This window comes from Pelodiscus sinensis, chromosome 21, assembly GCF_052426305.1.
Source record: "Pelodiscus sinensis isolate ZL-2025 chromosome 21, ASM5242630v1, whole genome shotgun sequence".
Lineage (NCBI taxonomy): Eukaryota > Metazoa > Chordata > Testudines > Trionychidae > Pelodiscus > Pelodiscus sinensis.
Window position 1 is genome coordinate 11,962,593 of NC_143072.1, and position 21,129 is coordinate 11,983,721.

Below are 21,129 nucleotides of genomic sequence, written 5' to 3' on the forward strand. Positions count from 1 at the left end.
AATAGGAGGTAACTCATCTTCTAACTATCGCAGCGGTGGAAAAGGTACTGGATGAGTTCAAGAGCAGGGATTTTATTCCCACTATTTTTTGACCCAGAAAAAATCAGGAGGTTGGAGGCCAATCCTAGACCTTCAACACTTAAATTGGTACCTTCGTAAACAACATTTCAAGATGGTGACCCTGGTGACTATCATTCCAGCATTGCACAGCAGAGATTGGTTTATGTCCCTCGACCTCCAGGACACCTATTTTTATGTGACCGTTCATCTAATTCACAGACGCTTTCTATGTTTTCAGGTCTGTTCAGAGCACTTCCAGGACAAAGTCCTGCCTTTTGGTCTATCATCAGCGCCCAGGGTTTTCTTGAAAACCCTGGCAGTAGTGACAGCTTACTTACGGTGCGCGGGAGTTATTATATTCCCTTACCTCGATGATTGCCTGATCAGAGTACCTTCTTTCGACGAAGCACTTCAGGCTACCAACTTAACAAGAACCATATTCAAAGCGCTTGGTCTTATAATCAACCTCACAAAGTCATCCATGACACCTCAGCAATCCATAGAGTTCATAGGTGCACACCTCGACTCCACCACAGCTTGCGCATATTTACCAAAAAACAGGTTCCAAACTATCTAAGACCTGATACAGGTTCTCTCCATCAGCTCCAGAACCCCCATACTTACTTGTCTACGACATACGTCGTAGCACATGTAAGGTTGCATTTCAGATGCCTTCAACATTGGATTGCCTCGATATATGCACCAAATGGTCACGACATCCACAGGAGGGTCACGTTACCTTGTCACGTAAGAAAATCGTTGGCATGATGGACCATCCCTGACAACTTGATGGATGGCATACCCTTTCACCGCCCTCAACCAACAATGCAGATTACCACCGATGTATCACAGCTAGGGTGGGGCGCACATCTACAAGACCAACAAATCCAAGGCTGCTGGTCCTCTCAGGAGTCCTTGCAACATTTCAACCTGCTCAAGTCAAGAGCAGTCTTCAATGCCTTCCCCTAAATGTGGTCATGTCATTGGTGTTCTTACTGACAACATGACAACAGTATACTACATAAACAGACAGGGTGGGGCTTGATCCCGATCCCTTTGCATGGAGGCGATGCGATTATGGAACTGATGCAACCAACACAGAATTACGATTATCGCAGCGTACGTCCCTGGCGAGCAGAACATCACAGCCGATGCCCTCAGCAGGCATTTCTTGACAAATCACGAATGGGAATTGCACCAGATGTGCTTCTCACCCTTTTCCGCTGCTGGGAATATCCATCCACAGACCTCTTTGCCATGCACCGGAATGCAAAGTGCCCTCAATACTGCTTACGAGTGGGTATTGTACTGAAGTCGATGGGAGATGTGCTCCTATGCGACTGAAGCCACCACCTTCTATATGCCTTTCCACCTACTCCTCTCATTCCCAAAGTTCTGGAAAAGATAGCAATGGAAGGAGCCAGAGTGATACTAGTAGCCCCCTATTGGCCACGACGGACATGGTTTCCTTACCTGTTTCACATGTCAGTCCATCCTCTGTACCATCTTCCCAGACACCGCGACTTGCTGACGCAGAACCACAGATACTTGACACACCCTCAGCTCGACCACCTCGCTCAGATGGCATGGGTACCCAGTTGGTTCCAACAGACAGAGATGAGTTGTTCCCAATCAGTCAAACAGGTCCTATTACATAGTAGGAGATCCAATACACGCAATACTTACCTGCATAAATAGTGGCGATTCTGTTCATGGTGTTCTACTGCAAAACTGGACCCCTCCTTCGTCCCTATTCACCGCGTTTTGGACTATCTCCTAGATCTCAAACGCTCTGGCCTTGATTGTTCATCCTTTAAAGTTCACATTGCGGCAATCACTGCCTTTCGGCACTCTGTGGATGGCTAGTCTGTGTTTTCCCACCCAATGATGAAGAGATTTATGAAAGAGTTGGCTAATCTCTTCCCATGCCACAGGCACCCCTCAGATCCATGGAAACTGGAGCTAGTTTTGGATGCCTTAATGGGGTCTCCTTTTGAGCCCTTGGCAACTTGTGACTTATCCACTGTAACCATGAAGGTGTTTTTTCTGTTGGCAATAACCTCAGTGCAGAGGGTTGGGGAATTATCCACCCTCTTGGTGACACCACCTTACAGTGTTTACCCCCCAGGCAGTAATACTTCACCCTCAACCAGCCTTTCTACCAAAAATGAATTCGGAGTGCCACATAAATGAACCAATAGTTCTCCCCACACGCTACCCTAAGCCACGTTCCTCGACACAATATGCACAGCTCCACACCTTTGATGTCCATCGAGTGTTGGCTTTCTACATTGACAGGACACGGTGCTTTCGGAAATCTCAGAGCCTTTTCTTGTCCATCGTAGAATGTTCCAAAGGCCATCCTTTGTTGGCACAGCGCATATCCAGACTCATCGTTACGTGGATCATGCAATGTTACTCACTGCAGAACAAACCTCTCCCACATACTTTGAGACCCCATTCAATGAGAGCGATGGCAAAGTCAACTGCCTTCCTCAAGGGAGTTCCCCTACGAGATATTTGCTGTGCAGCTACTTGGTCTTCCGGCTTTACATTTGCTAAACACTATGCTATCCCTAACATCCTTATGACTGACTCAGCAGTTGCCTCTGCTGTCCTCTCCACGGCAGTAGGGTATTAACTCCGAATTCTGCCTCCTTGAAGTAGGCTACTGCTATGAACTCATCTACAGTGGAGCACCCACGGGACACTGCTCGAAGAAGAAGAAGAAGAAGAAGAAGTTACTCACCTTGTGCAGTAATGATGATTCTTTGAGATGCATGTCCCGTGGGTGCTTGACGACCCGCCCTCTTCGGGGTACCTTGCTTATTATGTCTTTCATACTCTAGAGGATCAGGAGGAATTGGTGGGATCCAGACTGCACACTCAGAAACGATGCGAAAGGCACGAGACGCACGTCGCGCATGCGCGGTCCGGCCAACTACAGCTGAAAAAGATCTCCGATCTGCAGCGCCGGGACAAGCCCGACACCTATAGTGAAGCACCCACGGGACATGCATCTCGAAGAACCATCGTTAACTGCACAAGGTTAGTAACTTCTTCTTCCTTACAACTTTAATATTATGAACTCCTATAGAGACAGGGAGCATAACAGTACGTATGGGGAAAATGGACTATTTGAAACAACAGCCTAAGCAAAATACTGATTCAAAAACAATTCTAAAAGAACAACAGCCTAGCAAAGAAGAGTAGACTGAGCAGGCTAATGTAATTTTTAAAACTGAAATGTAGAGCAAATGCTCTATAGGTTTACATGCAGCATGCTGGCGTACAGAGGAAAATACAAATGCTAGTTTCTAATCAAATCTGGGAGCGAGAATTTCTTTTTATGCTCACCTGAAGCCCTGTGTGCTCATGTCTTCCTGAGTGTCATGTTCTTTCATTTGTGACAAAGTGGCAGCTCTAAAAGCCAGCGCAGTGCCTGTGCAGCAGGCATGGACATGGAGATGAAGCCTGATGCTGCCAGTGGAATTTAGGGAAGCAAAATGTAATTACAACCTGGAATTGGCCAAGATATGTGGGCTAGCACCTCAGCTCTTACACACAGCACCACTGCATGTCTGAGTAATACACAGCAGCTCTCAGGAGGCTGAATGAGTGCAGAGAAGCGAGGCCACCTTTGAACCGCAGACATACACAGACTGAGTCTGCCTTGGCTGGAAAGGAAGAGGGCTACCAGCTGGATCCCAAGACTCCTTCCTGCTGGATGTACTGGTTCCCTGGGGCTCTCTGAAAGGGACCTTGTGAGATCTGGCAGGTTCGCGGGACCAGGGTGATTTGACAATAGATTCTTTTTAGCTGCTGCATCAATATGGCAGAACTAAATAATGCAACTGTTTGAGAGAACTCTTGAATTTCCAGGTTTTCTTATGATATAGACAGGGTCGTGCACATAGGTGACACTGCCCAACGGGAAGGCCTTAGCAGGCACATCACAGGTTGCCTGCTCTGAGACGTACCAATGAGGCTGTTATGGAGTGGGAAGGGGTCATTGCAGCTGGGAAGGCATCACAGAGCAAGCGTGTTTCAACGAGGCTGTTGCAGGAAGGGTGAGAGTTGTGCAGAGAATACACAAGAGAATACTTAAAGGAAAAAATGCACCACGACACCAACATTCACATGAAAAATGCAGTGGAATTTCTTAAACAGCATCGCTTTGATTTTCCACCTTCCTTTGGCAAAGCTAATTATATTATTGGTAGGGAAAAGAACTGGACACTTATTTGGATGTTGGTGGTACAGTGGGTGCGATTTGTGTGATTAAGAGCCTACATCCCAGTCACTTCAGTGACAGACTATAGTGCCTAACGACTTGTCTGTACTACAGACTTCAGCCAATACGTAGGCATAGTGCATGGCTTGTGCTCGTGCGTACGTGGCTCACTGTGTCGGCCCTACACATGCCCACCAGGATCCAGTGTGCAGCTTGTCCTGTCCAGTGCACTTCCTTTTAGGAAGTTTTGGCAGCCAGCCAGCTACTCAGGGGTGACTGAGAGTACAGGGTCAAGTTCTCTGTGAATCCTGGCAATGGGGTTCTCAGCTGTGGCTGGGTGGGTAATGTCGGGTGTGATGGGTCAGCGCTTAGAGGGCTGGTACAGTTGACACAGGCAATAATGCAGCGTCTCCATTCATGCTGCTTTGACCTCAGTGCCTTGCCCATGGATCAGCGCCAGTGGGGGAGCAGAGATTAATCTGTCAGCATACCGTGATCTTACATGGGTGAGAGACACATTTCAGTAGAGACTCATGCACAGCTAGGCCGACCCAGGGCAGCTTCCATTAAGCTAGCTTTGCAGTGCAGACCAGGCCTCAGTCACTTTTGAAAATGCAATGAACTAAATCTCATACATATTTTGGAAAGTTTTACTCAGTGTCATGGTGTGTAAAGGGCATTAGATGCAAAGGATGATGAGTTGTTGTCATGCTCAGGAATAAACCAGCTCTAGAATGCACCTTGCTTCTGCTCAAGTTAGTGAATATCTGGATGGGGCCCTTAATTTGGAGCTGGTAAGGTAATTCCCCTGAGGGTATATTGGTAGGGGCCCAGTTTGTATTCTCCATTCCAGGCATCATTTGCCAGGATTAAAGGGGGATGTTCTCCTCACTTCCAAACAGCTCCCTGACATTGCTGGGGGATTGGCTTTGGCAGCCATTGGTGATTAACATCTTACATGCCTCGTCTTCCCAATACTACATGTGAAGTTTACTGGTTGAACTGGGATTCTGCTATTGCAAACACATTTCAGGTGTACAAGGATTTAGCTCACCGGGGCCCCATCCCCCAAAAATTCTGAGTATCCCAAGAAACAGTTTCCTGTCTCTTCTAGTGAAGCGAAATGCATTTGCTAGCTGCAGGGTCTGCACAGTGCAGTGTGGCAGCCTGGCAGTTTTGTGCTCATAGAAAATAGAGTCCTATTGCTAAAGGGTACATAAAAGGGATTTGCAAGACTGCCTGTCTCATGATTTCTCACTCCCATCTCTTACGTGTTCTCCCCTTCAGCTGACTTGTCCACATCGCTATAGGAATGTGGCTGTCCCCCAGAGGCCTTGTAGAGTATACTGGACAGGAGTGCCTGGCTCCTCAGGGAGCTACAGGTGATGTCTTTGGAGGTAGAAAGATGTTAAGTGGCCCCTACCCTGACCTAGTATTTGTGAGTATGTGGTATAAGGGGGAGGGGGGGGGGGCTGCCCATTGCATGAGCATATTTTTAGCAATGAGCTCTGAGATTTGACAGATCTGGTAAAGAAACAGTTCACCTCGAATGCCTATCTCCTTGCTGGTGCACGCATGCTCTCGTGTGCTGAAACCCAGCAGCCTGCTCTGCTTCACTATGGGATCTGGAAACCTTGGTGTGGTGCCACCTGAGAGAGATGTTAATGTCATCTCAGAGAAGGTGGGATAGCAGCTCCTTGGGAGTGATCAGATCAGGTATTAAATATTTCCTAAGGAATGAGCCTCCTGTGTTCCCTGCACTAGGAGGAGTTTCCTTGTGTGGAGGCACCAGGTTCTGTTGTAAGTGACCCCAGAATTGAAAAGGGAAAAAGGGAGAAGGCTGCACCCGCCCCTCAGGTGGATTTACAGGGCCATGTAAGGTACATCCATGCACCGGTGGCTGGCAGGGGTCAGCTGACTTGGGCACATGGAGTTCAGCCTGTGGGGTTGCAAAATCACTGGATAGACACTCAGCCTGGAGCCAGAGTGCTGGGACCATGCAAGGGAGGAGGGGCTCCAGCCTGAGTTCGAATGTCTCTACTGTCAGCTGAGCCAGGCCACCCATGTGCTGTGGGTCTTTTGGTCCAGTGTCATAGAACCCCAGGGCTGGAAGAGACCTCAGGAGTCATCGAGTCCAGTCCCCTGCCCAAAGCAGGACCAACCCCGACTCCGATCATCCCAGCCAGGGCTTTGTCAAGCCGGGACTTTAAACCTCCAGGGATGGAGATTCCACCCCCTCCCTAGGGAACCCAGCCCAGTGCTTCCCCACCCTCCTAGGGAAATGGTTTTTCCTGATATCCAACCTGGACCTCTCCCACCACAACTTGAGCCCATTGCTCCTTGTTCTACCACCTGCCCCCACTGAGAACAGCCTCTCTCCAGCCTCTTTGGAACCTCCCTTCAGGAAGTTGAAGGCTGCTATCAAATCCCTCCCCACTCTTCGCTTCTGCAGACTAAACAGACCCAACTCCCTCAGCCTCCTCATAGGTCATGTGATCCAGCCCCCTCCTCATTTTGGTCACCCTCCGCTGGACCCTCTCTAATGCATCCACGTCCTGTCTGTAGTGGGGGCCCAGAATTGGACACAATACTCCAGATGTTGCCTCACTAATGCTGACTAAAGGGGAATAAACATTTCTCTAGATCTGCTGGCACTGCTCCTCCTAATGCACCCTAATATGCCATTAGCCTTCTTGGCTACAAGGGCACACTGTTGACTCATATCCAGCTTCTCATCCACTGTAACCCCCAGGTCCTTTTCTGCCAAACTGCTGGTTAGTAAGTCTGTCCCCAGCCTGTAACAATGCTTGGGATTCTTCCGTCCCAAGTGCAGGACTGTGCTCTTGTCCTTGTTGAACCTCATCAGATGTCTTGTGGCCCAATCCTCCAATTTGTCTAGGTCACTCTGGACCCGACCCCTGCCCTCCAGTGTATCTACCTCTCCCCCAGCTTAGTGTCATCCACAAGCTTGCTGAGGGTGCAATCCATCTCCTCATCCAGGTTATTAATAAAGTTTTTGAACAAAACTGGCCCTAGAACCAGTCCTTGTGGCACTCTGCTTGAAACTGACCGCCAACCAGACATTGAGCCATTGATCACTACCCCTTGGGCCCGACAATGTAGCCAGTTTTCTATCACCTTACTGTCCATTTTTCCAATCCATACTTCTTTAACTTGCTGGCAAGAATACTGTCAACCTAGCTATAGCATAACACTGCTATAAGTAGAGGCATAACAGGCATTCAGTTGCACATGCAGGGCAGATTAAATCTTCCCTGGCATGTACAGCCATGGAGAGTGTTAACTGTCCATGTGCCGAACCTACTAAACTGGTCTCAAATTCGTACTAGCCATTTGGCAGTTTGAAAATGCAGTTCATCCTAATTCAATGTAGAGAGTCCATACTGAAACATAAATAAGGTGCAAACCCAATAGGTCAGTGCTTCCCATCCCAACCTTTTTTATGCTGGGGACCAGCAAACCCATTCACAAACTTTGGTGGACTGGCACCATTCTATTTGCATATTCATTTTGCAAATAATGAATATGCAAATAAAATGTTGCCAATCTGCCAAAAGCCCTGGTCTCCAGAGCACTCCCAATGCCAGTCTCAGGGTATGTCTACACTAGCCCACTATTTCGAACTGCCTGTTAAACCTCATTGCAGGAGGAGTAACAGGTAGTTTGAAATAAGTCTTTATTTCGAAGTACCAGTTCACTGCCGTGTGTAGACACGGGCAGTTATTTCAGACTAGTGAAATTTAAAAATGGTGCCCAGATGGGAAGATGCAAATAAAGCCCAGGATATTTAAATCCCAGGCTTCATTTGCAATTTCGAATGCCTACATTAGCATCCCTATTCCGAAATAGGGGGCTAGTGTAGACGTACCCTCAGTGACTCCCAGAGACAAACTTGTTCGATCTCAGTCTCCCCAAGATCCAAAAATGACAAAATACTGGTGCTTGGTGCCACCACCCAAGTGACTAAAAGAAAATATCAAATAAACCCTTTTCCAGGGAAGAGAGACCTTAGGGAGGGGATTCCCAAGTGAAAGCTCTCCCTCCTTCCCCCAACCTCCCTTTTGCTATGAGTAGGAAAACAAACAGAGGGACTCTGCAGAGAACAATGGACTCTCCCAGGGTAACTAGGCATGTAAACTTCAGGACACAACAATCAACCAGCACCGGTTAATCAAAACAAAAGGAAAACTCTTTTATCAAAACAAAACTACTGGTGCAAGCCTGGTAAATTGACTAGGTGATACATAGCCATGAAGTGACATAGACTCAGAGCAAGTCCCTGGGCTGGAATCCTTAGTTACAAAGGAGAAAAACAATTAACCAGCTCAGACGTGATTTCCAAACCCCCAAACAATTAAACAATAAACCCTGACGGACGATCTAAACTTTCCCTACTTACACATTTCAAGAAGTCTGTTCTTGGGGAGGGAGAGAGAAGCGTCACCCATCTCCCACAATAACTGGGAGAAACTGCTCTGATCTCAAACAAAGAAGAGAGGAAGAAAAAACCCTCTGTCCCGTCTGAAATTCCTATCTGCATTTTTATTGGTTGAACCCCCTACCTAGGTGCACCTCCAGTTGCTTAACCCTTTCTTCACTCTTCAGGGAAGTCACACTCTCCTTAGGAGTGCCTATTTATGACAGTCCCCTGCACCCATTCCCCCCCATGCCAGCCTTCTGCCCTCAGAGACCCCTAGTGCCAGCCTCCCGTTTCCAGAGCTCCATTGCACTCAACCCCCTCACAGCCGTCCCCAGTGCCAGGCTTTCACCTCTTAGAGTCCCCTAACACTAGCCCTGTCCCCGGAGTCCCCAGTGCCTACCTAGTCCTATGCTGCCTCCCAGCCTCCAGCTGAGCACTGCTGCCTGGGCCATGGCTGCTCTAAGGCTGCTGTTCCGGGCTCTGTACAGCCCTCCTGGGCTATGTCTACACTGGCAGGTTATTGCGCAAGAATGGCCGTTCTTCCAGAAAGCATCCACGCTGCCCACCTGCTCTCGCACAAGAGCATTTACAGTACGGCGTGGGAAGAGAGGGCTTCTTGTGCAAGAGCTACGCTCTTTTTTAACACGTGTAAGCCCTCTTGCGCAGGAGCTCTTGCTCAAGAGGGCAGTGTGGACGCTCAGCAGGGATTTCTTGCGCAAGAAACCCCTATGGTTAAAATGACCATCAGAGCTTTCTTGTGCAAGAGAACATCCACACTGCCATGGATGCTCTTGCGCAAAAGCACAGCTCGCACATGGGAGTGTGGATGTTTTCTTGCACAAGAACCCTTGCATAAGATGTTCTTATGCAAGATGCCGCCAGTGTAGACACAACCCTGCTGTGCAGCCAAGCGTTGTCCGCATCCGGGAAGAGACCCTGCCCCTGCTCCTGCTCCTGCCCCTGCCCCTGCCCCTGTCCCTGCCCCTGCCCCTGCCCGGTGCTGATTGGCTGAGAGGTGGGGCAGGTCATGCCTCCCCCAACAGTTGTGGTGGGAGTGGTGTGCCTGGCAGTGGGCCGCAGCCTGGTGACTGGGAACCACTGCAATAGGTTATCTGGTGGAACAACACCAAGTGGCTAAAACATACAATTGCATCGGTCTGGGAGATGATTATTTGATAACAGCCTAAGCGTACAAGGGAATTGTGCAAGAGACACTGGCTGTGCACAGCGTGTGTGGATCCAGTGCAAACAGGGCTAGACAAGGAAAAGGGTTTCTTGCCCAAGTCAGTAAGCGAGTGACTGGGAGGAGATCAGTGTTTTCCCCATGTCGCCCTGGCCGGAGCCATCAGGAGAAGGGTGAGGGCGGGTGAAAGCGCACTGAGAACAATACAACCAGACATCGGTGACATTCTGTAAAGGAAAAGGGGACTTGGGTTCGCTTTCTTCTGATGTTTCAAGACAAAGAGGGAGGTGGTGATACAGGGTTGTCCCCAAGGGATACCTTGCAGCCTGCATTTGGGCAAGCTGGGCGGTGTTACAGAGGGACACAATGGCTGCACTTGCTGAGCGTCTGTGAGTGAACTTCTTGGTCCCGGATCCCCGTCACTGTGTCGCAGAGGGTTGCTGGGAAGACTTTCCTGTTTGCTGATGCGTGTGAGCCTTGCAGTCTGTTTTGAAGCTGGGGCGCTCTGGGGAGACACCATGTTATCTCTCAGGGTGGAGCCAGAACTGACCTGACAGGGCACAGAGGTGGGGCTGTGGTGTATCCCGGGTCTGGAATTCCCAGACACACCTGAGATACGTTGGGTAGAGCCAAGGAGGAGGGGCAGGGCGGATGAGGGAGGGAGAATGGCGCAGACAATTGTACTAGGGCCCTGAGCTCAGCCTCCCACCCCCCCACATCTGTAACCAGGGTGAATTGGGAGAGGGTAGAGACACCAAGAACGTTCCCAGATCCCAGATTTCTCTCAACAGGCCTAAGTTCTGATCAGACCATCTTTAGGGGGTCCAGGGCAACCGCCAATGCCTCAGGCATGGACCTCTGCTCGGTCTGTGCCCCACACCTTCTTCGGCCCCACTGCATCCCTTGCCCATTCCCTGCGAGCTGGGAAGTACTCGGAGGCCTGGCTTGGCAGCAGCAGTGAAGCTGAGCACAGCAGGCTGGGAAATGGCAGCGGAGCAGAGCAGAGGGCTGGGTCGCTCCTGCTCCTGCCACTGTGTGAGTGCAGGGGACAGACCCCTGCACCACACCATACTAGGCCCCCAGGTAATTCCCCAAGCTGTCCTGGGCCCCGGGGGCCAGTCCTATGGACGGAATGGCTGGGAGGACAGTTTGTGCACTAGGCTAGCAAGGGCATTGCAGGCCAAAATTGTGCCACTTTAGCACATATATGGAGACTTCCACAAAACGTCTCCACAGGGAAAAGGTTCATGAAATACCAGGGGAAACACACAGGCTGTGTCTACACTGGCATGAATTTCCGGAACTGCTTAAAACGGAATACTATTCCGTTTTCAGTTTTTCCAGAAAAGGAGCGTCTACATTGGCAGGCTGCTTTTCCGGAAAAGCCCTTTTTCCGGAAAAGCATCTGTGGCCAATGTAGACGCACTTTTCCGGAAAAGAGCCCCGATCGTCATTTTCGCGATCGGGGCTTTTTTCCGGAAAAGACTACTGGGCTGTCTACACTGGCCCTTTTCCGGAACAGTGTTCCGGAATAAGGACTTATGCCCGAGCGGGAGCAGCGTAGCTTTTCCGGAATAGCGGCTGATTTTGTACAGTAGAGTGTCGTTGCTTTTCCGGAAATTCAAGGGCCAGTGTAGAGAGCTCACAGCTTATTCCGGAAAAGCGGCTGATTTTCCGGAATAAGTGGCCCAGTGTAGACACAGCCATACTGTACAAACTGCACAGACAGCCTGACCGGTGTGAGGCTGGCTTCTCGTCTGTGTGTCTGCCTGCCTGCCATCGACTGGGTCAGGAAACCAAGGCTGCCAGGACACAGGGAGAAGGGAAGTGCTCCAGGGCTCCTCAATTCAAACGATTCAGTTCAGATATGCCAAATAAGCCCTAGCTCTATGTTGAACACAGCATGTTGGCTGCTGCTGCCAAAGCAAGGTTAGGAATTTCTGACCTTGTGCTTGTCCACCTGGGGATTAGACTCACGTGTGTGTGTTTATTGCTTGCTTTGTGTTACCAGAGGCAGCTGGGAAGGGGGACCCCAGTATGGAATCACTACATGATTCTATTTTGCTCATTGCCCCAATGCACCTGGCATCTGTCACTGTTGGATGACATGGTACTGGGCGAGATGGACCTTTGGTCTGATGCTGTGTGACCGTTCTTATGTTCTAGAAACCCTGTTTTTGTTTATAGAATAGTAGTAGAGATGTAGCCGTGTTAGTCTGGTGTAGCTGAAACAAAAAACAGGACTATGCAGCACTTTAAAGACTAACAAGATGGTTTATTAGATGATGAGCTTTCGTGGGCCAGACCCACTTCCTCAGATAAAATTGTGGAAGAAAATAGGCATGACCATATATACCAAAAGGATACAATCAAAAAAAAGTGAACACACATAAAAAGGACAAATCAAATTTCAGAACGGGGGGGGGAGAGGGGGAAGGTAAATGTCTGTGAGCTAATGCTATTACAGGTGATAATTGGGGAAGCTATCTTTGTAATGGGTAAGATAATTGGTGTCTTTGTTAAGTGTCAAATTTAAGTGTCATGCGTAAAGTGTCAAATTTAAGCATGAATGACAGTTCAGAGGTTTCCCTTTCAAGTCTGGTGTTAAAATGTCTTTGAAGCAGAATGCAGGTAATCAAGTTGTTGAGACATTGAAGGCATCTGCCTGCAGCTCGGAGTCAGTGGGCCCCAGGCTGTACGCAGAGTTCCGCTTTCCTCCTTTGAAATGTACAAGAGCCCTGGGGGTCTTGTACATTTCAATGGAGGAATGCGGACATGCCTGTCGACTAGTCAAGTAGTCAATGGACATTCCATCAACTACTTGACTAGTCAATTAACCATTACTTAACATCCTTAGTCTAGTTGTGTTGATCCAGGATATTCACAGGACCTTGTTTCTCTCATATTGTGGGACCAACACAACTACAACTGCTCATATTGAAGACTTTGGTGGTCTCTAAATCTTGGTCACCTGTCTGTGAACCCTGCCCCTCTTTGTTTCTGCTAAGGTTTTCTGCTACGGCCTCCAAAAGAGAACTCAGTGTTTTGGTGAAGACACAGCATCCGTTTATACACTGTGATTGTAGTATACTTTGTATTATTTTCTATCCCACATTTATTACAGTCACACAGGCTTTTGGTGCATGGAGCAGTAATTTTCAGTGAGCTGCTCTCTGCTGTGTGTATGAGGACATCCGATGATTTGTTCCAGCATGCTGTATAAAGATGTAAATATCATTATTCTTATTTACCAGCAGGGTAAACTGAAGCACAAAAAACTATAGTGACTTGATCATGAGTTGCAGTGATTTTTCACCGTTCTTTTGTGTGTGAGCCTGTTTTTGGTATTTTCTTAAGCATTTTCGTAATATACTAAATATAGTATCCAGGGTTTCATTGTTGCCTGGAGTTTTCCTCTTCCATTAATGTGTCAGCTTTTAATTGATCCCCACGGTTTCTGAAGGGTCAGCATTTACCTCCTGCATCACAGGGATAACTCGTTTCCAGGCCGCGTTCAGCAGGAAGCCCACATGCTGCTGACTCAGAGATGGCTACTGGGCCAACGCTTAGAATGGATCAGCAAAGTTTGTAGCCAGCAGGTTACTAATGTCTGTGTTTGTGTCTGCACAGGCGAAGGACAGCGATGATGATGATGAAGTCACAGTTAGTGTGGACCGGGATCGCTTCATGGATGAGTTCTTTGAGCAGGTGAGAGATTTGTTCTCTCAGTGCAGCTTTGAGCTGCGCTGCTGGTCAGAGCTACCTGCTGCTTTCTTCCTGACCTGCCGCTGGATATTCTCCGCAGAATAGCGGCCACATATGTTCTTATTCCTGCCCTCAGTCGGTGCCGCTCATGGGATTCAGTCACATGTTCAGGAATGGGGACTGAATCGTTTTCTCGTTGACACGAGGCTTGCCAATGTGTAGGGTTCCGCCTTCGTCAGCTCCGCTGGGGTCCCGCATGGAGCGTGCCCCATAGACATTTAGGCATCAATGAGAAGCGTTCAGTCTTCACAGCAGAACCAGTGGTGTAATGCGCAGGAACAGAGGCTATGATGTAATGTGCTATTTGATCCTTCAGGTGCATCCATCAAAACCACAGCACCAACTGTTGGTCAGTTAGAACACATGCCCAATGCCAGGGTGGAGAAAGCCACTGTTGTTTGAGGCTTTCTGGTTGCACATTGCATACCTGAGACTTTGATTAAAGCAGAAAGGTACTAAAACAACCCTGAAAGTCCCTCTTCATGGGCCTGGGTTACGTTTTCTGTACATATCTGGCTTACACATGGGAGGTTCTGTTCTGGCATGTGGGTGGCTGTGAGTGATGCATGCAGCTTTTTAGAACACCTTTATCATAGTACAGGCAGTCCCCGGGTTACATGGATCCGACTTACATCGGATCCCTACTTACAAACGGGGTGAGGCAACCCCGCACTAGCTGCTTCCCCCCAGCAGACCTAGGAGACGCGAAGCTAGCGCCCCCCCCAGCAGACCAGGGAGACGCAGAGCAGCTTTTCTCAGCAGACACCTCAGCTTGAGAATAAAGGACTGAAGGAAGTGAGGTGTGGGAGAATAAAACGGAGCTCTGGAGAAATGTTTGGCTAGAGTTTCCCCTACAATATGTACCAGTTCCGACTTACATACAAATTCAACTTAAGAACAAACCTACAGTCCCTATCTTGTACGTAACCTGGGGACTGCCTGTATATGGGGCGGGGGAGGGTGAAGACATCGCGAGGAAGGCTACCAAGAGCTGAATGTAGGATGCAAAACCCCATTTGCAAGGCTGATGACAGGCGCAGTCACTCAGCACGTTGAAGGCAGAGACAGGCAGCCCAGGGAAGCAGCATGATGCAAACCCAGACTGCATTTCTCAGGACATCAGCAAACTGCCTTACCAGGCCGCGTGATGGAGTACTGGTCAGAAGTGCACCTCTCACTCAGTACATCTGTTCTCCTGGCGTCTCAGGCAGATGTTCGCGTGAATTACTGAAAAGTTAACCCAGGGATCCAGCAGTTAGAGGAGCAAGGTGGTCTGCAGTTTCAGTTGTGCCTCTGGAGCAGAATTGTTCCATGTATCAGGTGCAGAACCGTTATTCCTGATGCTAATTCATGAGCTGGGATATTTGGAGTCTCCCAGATCCCATGGAAGTTGGCTGAGCTCGGATGTTGAAATAACATTTTCTATTGTAAAAACAACAACAAGTCCTGTGTCACCTTATAGATTCAGGGTCTGTCTACACTACAAAGTTAATTCCAACTAACAGACGTGAGTTCCAATTAACTTTGATAGGCGCCACACATGCGAACCGCTAGTTGGAACTTAATTCGAACTAGGTAAACCTCATTCCACGAGGACTAACGCCTAGTTCGAATTAAGTACAGGCAGACCCTGGGTTACATGGATCCGACTTACATCGGATCCCTACTTACAAACGGGGTGAGGCAACCCCGCACTAGCTGCTTCCCCCCAGCAGACCAGGGAGACGCGAAGCTACCCCCGCCCCCCAGCAGACCAGGGAGACGCGGAGCGGCTTTTCTCAGCAGACACCTCAGCTTGAGAATAAAGGACTGAGGGAAGCGAGGTGTGGGAGAATAAAACTGAGCTCTGGAGAAATGTTTGGCTAGAGTTTCCCCTACATATGTACCAGTTCCGACTTACATACAAATTCAAGTTAAGAACAAACCTACAGTCCCTATCTTGTACGTAACCCGGGGACTGCCTGTAGTTCAAATTAAGGGCTGTGTAGCCACTTAATTCGAACTAGTGGGAGGCTATCCCTCCCCAGCTTTCCCTGGTGGCCACTCTGGGCACCACCAGGGAAACTCTTCTGCCCCCCTCCCGGCCCCGGAGCCCTTAAAGGGGCACGGACTGGCTACGGTGCCCGTGCCAGGTGCAAGCCTGCCAGCACCCAGCCAGCAGACCCTGCACCTAGCACGGCACGAACCAGCCACCCGCTGCCACCCAGCCCTCCGCCTCTTTTTGGGACCAGGCTGGCGGCTCCCAGGAGCCTGCCCGGGGTCGCAAGAGGTGGGCGCCCGCCTGGTCTAGTGCGGAGATCGTGGACCTCATCCACGACCTCCACACTAGGCACAGGAAAGTGGCCGTCTAGGGCAGGAGAGCTACCAGCCTGGCCACCCAGGAGCAGGTCTGCATGAAAATCAAGGTGGTCCAGTGAGACCCCCGACCCTGAGCCCTGAGCTTAGAACGGCCGTACTGGGTCAGACCAAAGGTCCATCTAGCCCAGTAGCCTGTCTGCTGACAGCGGCCAACAGTAAGTACCCTGGAGGGAATGGACCGAAGACAATGACCAAGCCATTTGTCTCGTGCCATCCATCTCCAGCCTTCCAAAACAGAGGCCAGGGACACCATTTCTATCCCCTGGCTAATAGCCTTTTATGTACCTAACCTCCATGAAATTATCTAGCTTCTCTTTAAACTCCGTTCTAGTTCTAGCCTTCACAGTCTCCTGCAGCAAGGAGTTCCACAGGTTTACTGTTTGCTTTGTGAAGAAGAACTTTCTGTTATTAGTTTGAAGCCTGCTACCCATTCATTTCATTTGGTGTCCTCTAGTCCTTCTATTATGGGAACTAATGAAGAACTTTTCTTTATGCACCCTCTCCACACCAGTCGTGCTTTTATAGACCTCTATCATTTCCCTCCTCAGTCTCCTCTTTTGTAAGCTGAGAAGTCCCAGTCTCTTTAGCCTCTCTTCATATGGGATCTGTTCCAAACCCCTGATCATTTTAGTTGCCCTCCCCTCTCCCACCCTCTCTCTTCCCCTCTCCCACCTCCTTTTCCCAGTCACCCCGAGTTTTGTTCAATAAAGAGCGTTTCCATTTTTGAACACACGTGTCCTTTATTTTGTACATCAGGAAGGGGGGCTAGGGAGGGGTAAGTGGAAGGAGGTGAGGGAGGAATGGGGCACGAGCCCCCGATGGGGAGGACTGGGGTGGCTGTGCGGGCTCCTCGGGGTGGAAGCTCTCCTGCAGCCCCCCGATTGACCTCCCCCCCCCCCGTATGGCAGCCTGCGGCAAGTGCAGCCGGTCTGATGGCCGAGTGCTGTGATGTGCCCAGTGTGGGCACTCAGGGCACTCCAAGCCAGGACTGCTTTGCAAGCGGGGCACCCCTGAGAACTGTCTGTCCGGGGTGGGGGTTGGGTCCCTTTAAGCACAGCCCTCGGCTAGCCTGAGACAGCATCTCCACGCTCTAAGTCCTAATCTGATGCCCTGCCGACACTACTTCCGGCCATCCTTAACCCCGGTTCAGGGTCCACTTAATGTGGACATGCTAGTTCGAATTAGCAAAACGCTAATTCAAACTAGTTTTTTAGTGTGGATCCGTTAGTTCGAATTAGTGCTGTAGTGTAGACATACCCTAAGAGATTTATGGGAGCAAAAGCTTTCGTGAGCAAAGACCCACTTTGTCAGATGCATCTGATGAGTGTGAAGTGAGTCTTTGCCCATGAAAGCTTATGCTCCAATAAATCTGTTAGGGTATGTCTACACTTGCCCCCTACTTCGAAGTAGGGAGGCAAATGAAGCATACTGAAGTTGCAAATCAAGCCCGGGATTTAAATATGCCGCGCTTGATTTGCATGTTCCTGGCCGGTCGCCATTTTAGAAATTCACTAGCCCGGAGTAACTGCCCACGTCTACACGCAGCAGTGAAACAGGAGTCCGATTTAAAGCCTCTTAATTTGAATTAGCTGGTAAACCTCATTGCAGGAGGAATACCAGCTAATTCAAGTTAGGGCTTTAAATCGGACTCCTGTTTCACTGCCGCGTGTAGACGTGGGCAGTTACTTCGGGCTAGTGAATTTCTAAAATGGCGACCGGCCGGGAACATGCAAATCAAGCGCGGCATATTTAAATCCCGGGCTTGATTTGCAACTTCGGCATGCTTCATTTGCCTCCCTACTTTGAAGTAGGGGGCAAGTGTAGACATACCCTTAGTCTATAAGGTGCCACACGACTTCTCGTTGTTTTTGCAGAGTCAGGCTAACATGGCTGCCCCTCTGAGCCATTTTCTAATGTGTAAAGTGAGCTGGAGTCACTGATATAATAAACATGGGAACTGCCCCCTGCTCCCAGATCTCCCTGCTCAGAGTCTCCTTTCATGGCATAGCCAATCAGGTAGTGCCCATCTAAGTGTTCCTATAGGTAGTAGCCTAAACCGGCCTGGGTCTCCTATGATGGAGCTCTTGAGTCTAGCAACTGCTCCCCTTCCCATAGACTCTACTGCATGAGTATGCTGCACAGCTGTGTTCATTTGGGCCATGTCTCCGTAGGTGGAAGAAATTCGAGGGTTCATTGATAAAATTTCTGAGAACGTGGAGGAGGTGAAGAGGAAGCACAGCGCTATTCTTGCGGCCCCCAACCCAGATGAGAGTGAGTAAGGCGTTCTCGGCTTTCTGCTGCCACAGGTCATGGGGTGGAGGAACATGGGTGTGCTCCCTTGTGGCATGAGGCTCAATCTCTTTCTTGTGTGGATGGAGAGGACGTGTGCAAAGAATTAGATGCTGGTGCAGTGCGGGGCTGGTCACACAGGCTGGAACGGAACCGGTGTGTGGTGTAAATCATAGAATCCTAGAGCTGGCAGAGCCGTCGGGCGTCTTCGAGTCTGGCCCCCTGCCCCAGGCAGGGCCAATCCCAACAAAGTAGTCGCCAGCTGAGGTGCGAGGTGCCCATGGAACCGCTAGAAGCCACCTGGGGAAAAGAGAGATGGGGCTGGGATGGGCAGCTAGGAGAGGGGCTGTCGGGGGCTCTTTCGGCTGGTAGGAAAGGAGATGAGCAGGAGCACAAGGAGCGTCTTACCACTGGTGCAGAATGATTCTGTGCCTGAGCCTGGGGATGGAGTGAGGCTGCAAAGAGCAAATGTCCCTTTTCTTCCAGGTGAGCTAGAAAACAAATGTGATTGTCTGGTTAGACCCAGAGCTTGCACTTGTGCCCCTTCGGTGTCAGCCACACCACTGCCACCTCCAGTCTGGGCCATGCTGAGGACACGCAGCCTCCTAAGATGCTGGGGAATAGAACAAATGGGAGAGTTTAATTGAGAGAGCTGGTGATACACTGCCTGCTCACTCCCTGGCAAGAGCTCCTCACCATGGAGGCTGCTAAAGGCGAATGAGGCCAGATTTTCATACCATGGGCACAGCCTGAGAAATCATGCAACACTTTCCGTGCCTCCAGACGTGCAGCCTGGGCATGTGGCTGCCTTGAGGAGCGTAGTCTCTGAAAAGAGAGTAGAATAAGTGGCTGGAAGGAAGGACCCCTGCGTTCTACTATCCCTTCTGCTGCCTTCCTGACTCGACTGTAGCTCTCATGAGGAGTGGTTGAAGCCATCAAGATTCAATAAGAACTGATCTAAACCTTATTCTGGCCCACAACCTAAGCCCTCTTAAAGGTTGCCTGAAATTCTGTTTCTCTCTGGCTCGGTGCCTGTCCCTGTGGTCTCTAAAGCCACGTGTACACTATGAGAGAGTTTGAATTTATTAAGGTCAATATTTTAGCATCCGATTTCATAGTCGAAGGTGCATGTCCTCGCTGTGCGCAAGAGTTTGACACAGTGCATTGCCAGGAGGGGGCTGCCCTCGACTCTGACAGCGAGGTATGGTGGGTAACTAACCCACAGTTCCTGTCGCCCCTTTGCATTCTGGCTTAGGCTTTCGGTGCCTGATGGGACAAAGGCAGTGAATTGGGGTTTCTGGGTACATGTCGTTAGATGTCCTCTCGTGTCTTCACTTTGTTTCCCGGCACGCTTTCCTCTCCTCACGCTCCATTCACACCTCCTGCAGCAGCGTTCTCCTCCCGCACTGAATCACGCCCTGTCAAAGCGTGCAGATTGAATATGTTGTCCCAATTACATTTTCGCCTTCAGATCTGTGCAAGCCAAACAGCCAGGGGAGTGGGCCACAGGCTCGTTGTGTTGTGTACAAGGCCAAAGTTATACTTTAAGCACCCACCATGCAGCAAGTCCAGCACAGAGATCTGAAGGGAACGCTGGACTCGTTTGGCGGCAGGCATGATAAGGGAGTGGTCGGGGCTCACTCTTTTGCATTCGCTTTGAAAGCCTGTGTGACACAGTGCCTGCAAATAGCAGCAGGGCAAGCCTCTGCCTTGCAAAGGAGGGCCACGGTGGTGTGGCAGCAGGGCATGCAGGGGCTCACGTGGTGACCATGTGTTCTGAACCCACTGTTGGCTGGGAGAGTGCAACTTTCCCTTCCCACAGGAGCCTGCGGGCGGGAAGTGGGTCCAGACATGGCAGAAGGACAGGGTCTCAAGTGGACACTGAGAAACCCGTGGGGAGAGGAGGGCCAGGTGTGGCGGCAGAGGCTAATGCAGTAAGCAAGCCATGCTATGTTGGGGATGAGCAAATGGAGATGTATTGCCTTGGTGGAATCCATTACGGAGCTTCCCCTGCTTCATCCAGGTGGTCATGCGAGATACCAGTCTTCTCTGAATCCCACAGGGGATAGGGAGCGGAGGCTGACTGAATGTGTCCAGAAACCTGGACCCTATGCTGCAATGCTTTGTGCTGCAGTGACCCCAGACCACTCTCTGCTGGCTTAGCATGGACAGGTGTCCTACTGTGGAGGACAGAATAAGGCAGCTTCCCTGGAAACCTTGTGAGAAGGATGAAAGAGAACCTCTGTGAGAGCTTCATGAGGATGTGCAGGGAGGATTCCCGCCCCCTTTCCGGACACCTTAGCAAGCTGTCCTGGGAAGCCCCCACGGTGCAGGCAGAGTGGCTGCCACAGATTACGCCCAATTGCCATAGCCCACTTGCAGCATGATGAAAAACATGAACTCACCAGCAGTGCCGTCCGCACCCTCAGGGCCTGGCAGCGAGACGTCCTGGAAGGGAGGGATCGTCTCCAAGGTTCTGGAAAGGTCCTGGGGCGGTGAGATCGGACGCTCCACTCGCCTGCTGACCGCTCTCCTGCTCCTCTTCCTCATCAACAATGTCCTCCCTGTTGTTGTCCTAGGCTGTTGTCTGAAGCGTTTCTTAGGAGGAATCCATGGACAGTTCTGGAACGCTGGTTGAGTCCTCCCCCTAGAATCCCATGCAGCTGCTCAGAGAAGCGGCATGTTTTCAGCAACGACCCAGGCCTTCCATTTGCCTCCTTTGCCTAACCAGCGCAGAGCAGAGCGGAAGAATAACTTCTCGTGTCTTGCTCACCACACTCCTGTTCATGCATCTCAGAA

General features: G+C 50.1%; 1 protein-coding gene across 5 annotated transcripts in view; it reads left to right on the top strand.

Moving 5' to 3' along the window:
• Positions 1–21,129, top strand: part of STX1A (syntaxin 1A) — a 204,492-nt gene that overhangs the window by 52,798 nt on the left and 130,565 nt on the right. For all 5 annotated transcript variants that reach the window (XR_012897117.2, XR_012897118.2, XM_075904977.2 and 2 more), the window contains exons 2-3: positions 13,549–13,626; positions 18,213–18,312. Coding sequence is in view for 3 of the 5 variants with exons in the window: in XM_075904977.2 (XP_075761092.1) it covers positions 13,549–13,626; positions 18,213–18,312 (178 nt within the window). In the remaining 2 variants the exon portion in view is untranslated. The remainder of the gene's footprint in view (positions 1–13,548; positions 13,627–18,212; positions 18,313–21,129) is intronic.